The sequence below is a fragment of the Alosa sapidissima genome, chromosome 18, assembly GCF_018492685.1.
Source record: "Alosa sapidissima isolate fAloSap1 chromosome 18, fAloSap1.pri, whole genome shotgun sequence".
Lineage (NCBI taxonomy): Eukaryota > Metazoa > Chordata > Actinopteri > Clupeiformes > Clupeidae > Alosa > Alosa sapidissima.
Genome location: NC_055974.1, coordinates 23333989 through 23338988, shown reverse-complemented (window position 1 = coordinate 23338988; position 5000 = coordinate 23333989). Strand labels below are relative to the sequence as shown.

Here is a 5000-nt window from a genome sequence, read left to right as displayed (position 1 = left end):
AGTGTGTGTGTCTGTGTGTTTGTGTGTGTGGGCGTGCATGACTAAATATGTTTGCTTTGCAGTCCACATGCGTGAATGTGTGTGTGTGTGTTGTGTGTGAGTGAGATAAAGGGTGTGTCTCTCACTTGCAGTAGGCAGGGAAGTTGATTGCTGTGTCTCGCCCAGCCTGCCATAAAGAGGAAGTCATTCTCCCTCTCTCGCCCTCTCTCTCTCGCTCTCTCTCTCTCTCTCTCTCTCTCTCTCCCTCTCTCTCTCTTTCTCTCTCTCTTCAATAGTAGAGGCGTGTCTTCTGTTAACAGCCTCAGTGAACAAGGAAGTTGTGTCTTCAGTAGTGAGCTCTGTGTGTGTAAGCATCGACTGGCTACCGTGACAGCAGATACCCGTGCAGTGTGTGTATGTGTTTGTGTGTGTGTGTGTGTGTGTGTATGTGTGTTTGTGTTTGGACAGTCTCTCGGATACTGGTATTGGCAAACATTTATGTGACTTCACACACACACACTTTTGTGTGTTTGTGTTACAGCTAGCTACGCTTTGATTGTGTGTGGTTTGTGTGTGTGTGTGTATGTGTGTGTGTGTGAGTGTGTGTGTGCGTATCTGTGTGTGGTAAGTGCTTGAGTGGAAAGGCTTCAGTGGCGAAGACGCACACATGCGTCTGTCTGTCTGTCTGACAGTGCCTTTGTGTGTGTATGTGAGTGTGTAATTGTGTGTGTGTGTGAGAGAGAGAGTGTCATGCCTCAGCGATGCCCCTTCGGGGGCTGCTGTCTGGCCCCGCTGCTGTTTGGATGTGGCCCCTGGGGCCGGGAGGGGGACTCGGGGCCCCTGAGTGACGAGGACTACCTGGAGAGGAGCTCGAGCAGCTCAGTGACCCTGGGCACCACCGATGCGGAGGACAGAGCCACACACAGGCTCAAGCAGCAGGAGGTGAGCCTGGAGGGATCCAGTTCAGAGTTAGGAGATGGGAGTGTGTGTGTGTGTGTGTGTGTGTGTGTGTGTGTGTGTGTGTGTGTGTGTGTGTGTGTGTGTGTGTGCGTGTGCTTGTGCGTGTGTGGTGTGGAGGCACAAGGTTAAGACTGCACTGATTGATAAGGATCTGTCCAAGTGCTGATGGACATCTGGTTCATGCACAGGAGCGGTTTGATTGTGTGTGTGTGTGTGTGTGTGTGTGTGTGTGTGTGTGTATAATAGTCTGTCTGTATGTGTGTATATATTTATACATGCACATAGTTTTGTTTGTGGCTTTTTTCTGCTTTTCTCGTCTCTTCTCTTCACTTCTCTGCTTTCCTCTCCTCTCCCTTTCTTTTCTTTCTCTCTCTCCTCTCTTCTCCCATCTCTGATTCCCTCTCTCCATTTGTACTCTGTTACAGTATGTCACACACAAGTTTTGACAAAGCCCTTGGCTTCTGACATAAACACTGTGTCTCTTTTGGTTGCGGCCTGTCTATGTGTGTGTGTGTGTGTGTTTTGTACAAGTGTGCACATGTCTTTGTGTCCTGTGTGTGTGTGTGTGTGTGTGTGTGTGTGTGTGTGTGTGTGTGTGCTTGTGTGTGTGTGTGTGTGTGTGTGTGTGTGTGTGTGTGTGTGTGTCGGTGTGTGTGTCGGTGTGTGTGTCGGTGTGTTTGCGTGTGTGTTTAGTTGATGGTTAGTGTGTCTCACACACTGTTTATCACTCTCCAGGCCACTGACAGGTTAGCTCTAATCTGTGAATGTAATGCTTTCTAGTGTGCTTTTACTGTAATGTTTACACGGTGTTTAGACAGTATGTTTTCTAGTGTGTTTCAGTGTTTAGACTCTAGTGTTTACAAGTGTGTTGTCAGTGTTTAGACTCTAGTGTTTCCTAGTGTGTTTTACTGTTTAGACTCTAGTGTTTTCTAGTGTGTTGTACTGTTTAGACTCTAGTGCTTTCTAGTGTGTTTTAGTGTTTAGACTCTAGTGCTTTCTAGTGTGTTTTAGTGTTTAGACTCTAGTGCTTTCTAGTGTGTTTTACTGTTAAGACTCTAGTGTATAGTGTGAAGTCTGCTGCCAGTCAGCATCAGGTCACTCTCTTGTGCATTTGGCTACATTGCTCTGGGTACAGCTTTTGCCCCTGTGTAAAGTTTTTGCCCGTGGTCTGTTGGTGTTGGAGGTGTTTGGTCTTCAGGGGAGATTCTATTCTGCTTGGTCCATAGTGCAGTAGAACTGTTTAAACAGGCTTTCTCTTTGTTGAGCTCCTCCATCCATATTAAAATGGTGTTTTCCAACACTGACGGTGTGTGTGTGTGTGTGTGTGTGTGTGTGTGTGTGTTTTGTTGTGACATAGAATGAAATGCAGAATAGCAGTTTTACCTCTTTGTTTCCCCTGCATATCACATTTTTGCTTCACCAATCAATCCTCCATTGCCCAATGTTCTGCTTTTAAAGTACAGCCTCTTACAAAAGCCCATCCTGCCCTGCTATATATATACTATATATATACCGGTATATATATATTGTGTGTGTGTGGTGTGTGGATATCCTGTCACCCCCATCTGCTTACCTCACTCTTGCTGCTGGTTGTTGTGCTTGTTGCCATGGTTTTTGCTGGTTTCTAACAAACAGAATAATACAATATGCCTAACACACACTTCCCATGCACTTCTTTTGTCATTCTATTAATATCACAGTATCTTCTATCAGAACCTCTTCTGCACTCTCACTTTGTTATGGTGGTTATCTTGTCTTTCCTGTACAATGGAGCACTTACTGACTACTTTAAGATCTCAAATTGCTGCTTAGCTTTAATGTTGCTTGGATAAAAGCATTCAGCTGAATGAATGGTACATCATGTAAAAGTTACATTTGTCTATGCAGCAGAGCGGGAAATGGAAAACATGAGCTGTTTGCTCTGTCAGTCAGAGTGTAAGAGATGAAATGGTTTAGAGAGTCCATCTGATATGGTGGAGGATGCTGAGTTGTCTAACGGAGGTTGGTAGTTGCTAACTCATGCTCAAGTCAAGTCAAGTCAAGTCAAGTCAAGTTTATTTATATAGCGCATTTCATACACAGAGGTCATTCAATGTACTTTACATAAACAAAACCAAACAATAATAACAAATAAAAAGCATAGAAAGGCAATATAGTCAAAGAATAGTTAAAAGGTAAAGATCATAATAAAAAGAAAACATAAAACACAAGGTAAAATAATTTAAAAATAAAGGATAATTAGTAAGCAAAAAACGAAGGCAGAAGTTTAAAACTGGCTACAGTTGGGGCCTTTTTGATGTCATCCGAAAGTTGATTCCACAGCTGAGCCGCATAGCAGCTAAAAGCTGCTTCACCATGTTTAGTTCTAACTGTAGGTTTTACTAGCAGGTTTTTCACCTGGGACCTGAGAGGACGAGAAGGTGTGTACTGCTGAAGCATATCTGACAAGTATGTAGGTCCTGCTCCATTTACTGATTTATAAACAAGCAATAGTGCTTTAAAGTCAATTCTGTGACTTACTGGAAGCCAGTGCAAGGACTTAAGAATTGGAGTAATGTGGCCAGTTCTTTTAGTTTTAGTTAGAATCCTAGCTGCTGCATTTTGTATCATCTGAAGCTGTTTAATAGTCTTTTTAGGAAGGCCTGTGAACAGTCCATTGCAGTAATCAACCCTGCTCAGTATGAGTGGAAAGAGAGAGAGAGAGAGAGAGAGAGAGAGAGAGAGAGAGAGAGAGAGAGAGAGAGAGAGAGAGAGAGAGAGAGTGTGTGTGTGGCGGTGGCTGTACTTGTCAGCCTGACATTGGTATTGTTAACTCATGCCCAGTATGCAATATAGACAATACTTCCTCTACAACTCACAATTTGTCAACCATACTCTTGCTTTTTCACTCACACACACACACTCACTCACACACACACACACACACACACTCACTCACTCACTCACACACACACTCACTCACCCACACACTCACTCACTCACTCACTCACACACTCACTCACTCACCCACACACTCACTCACTCACTCACTCACACACTCACTCACTCACACACACACTCACTCACTCACCCACACACTCACTCACTCACTCACACACTCACTCACACACTCACTCACTCACTCATTCACTCACTTCACTCACTCACTCATTCACCTGTACAGTAACATGTAACATGAAAAATTGTGTCTTTCACACACACACACACACACACACACACACACACACACACACACACACACACACACACACACACACACACACACACACACACACACACACAAGCACACACACAAGCACACACACACACATTTGGCAACCATTTGTTAATCCAGTCATTCATTAATACATTTTTGTTTCATTAATACATGTTTGTGTTTAGTTTGGTTAAAGTCCTTGTTATGTGTACAAATTAGGGGGGGGGGGGTGAAAAAATATCAAATCAATTCTATTTGATCTCTAACAGAATACACGTCTGAGTTCATTGCAAACAGATGTTTTTAGATAACCTCAGTTGCCTGTGGTCAGCATGAGCGTGTAGGTCTAACTACAGTAGACAAAACTCATATTGTTATTAATAACTCTGTTTCGCCGGATATGAACTCTGAGGCACCTCCTCGGCCCGTCATTCATATTCTGAGAGTTTGTGCGTGGGTGGTTCGGTTTCTATCTAGGGGATGTAGACTGCATGTGTGTGTGTGTGTGTGTGTGTGTGTGTGTGTGTGTGTGTAATGAAATCTAGCTGATGTTTCCTGTTTTACTCAATCTCTGATGTCTCTGGTGGCAGTTTTTTGTTGGTCTGGCGTTTGTGGCATCCTTAACAGTAACTCATACCCAGAGAGTGTTAGGAATGTCCCTGTAGCATCAAGTTCTTCCCCTTTAGGCCAGTTTGCTGCTTATCAAACCTGCTTCTAGGTTGGCACTCTCTTATTTGTGATTATCACTGACAATGGAATATGTGGTGTGTGTGTGTGTGTGTGTGTGTGTGTGTGTGTGTGTGTGTATTTTGAAGATTATTGTACATGTGGTTATTCATATCTCCAAACGTCTGGCCCTAGCAAA

General features: G+C 43.7%; 1 protein-coding gene across 8 annotated transcripts in view; it reads left to right on the top strand.

Moving 5' to 3' along the window:
- The window catches only part of si:dkey-172j4.3 (diacylglycerol kinase delta), an 87715-nt gene that overhangs the window by 36702 nt on the left and 46013 nt on the right, over window positions 1–5000 (top strand). For 2 of the 8 annotated variants that reach the window (XM_042069742.1, XM_042069738.1), the window contains exon 1: window positions 246–921. The exons of 3 other annotated variants lie outside the window; for them this stretch is intronic. In XM_042069742.1, coding sequence (XP_041925676.1) covers window positions 730–921 — 192 coding nt within the window. In that variant the 5' untranslated portion in view covers window positions 246–729. Of the gene's footprint in view, window positions 1–244; window positions 922–5000 lie in introns of those variants that run through there. 3 more of the 8 variants (XM_042069739.1, XM_042069741.1, XM_042069743.1) reach the window with 3 other exon arrangements.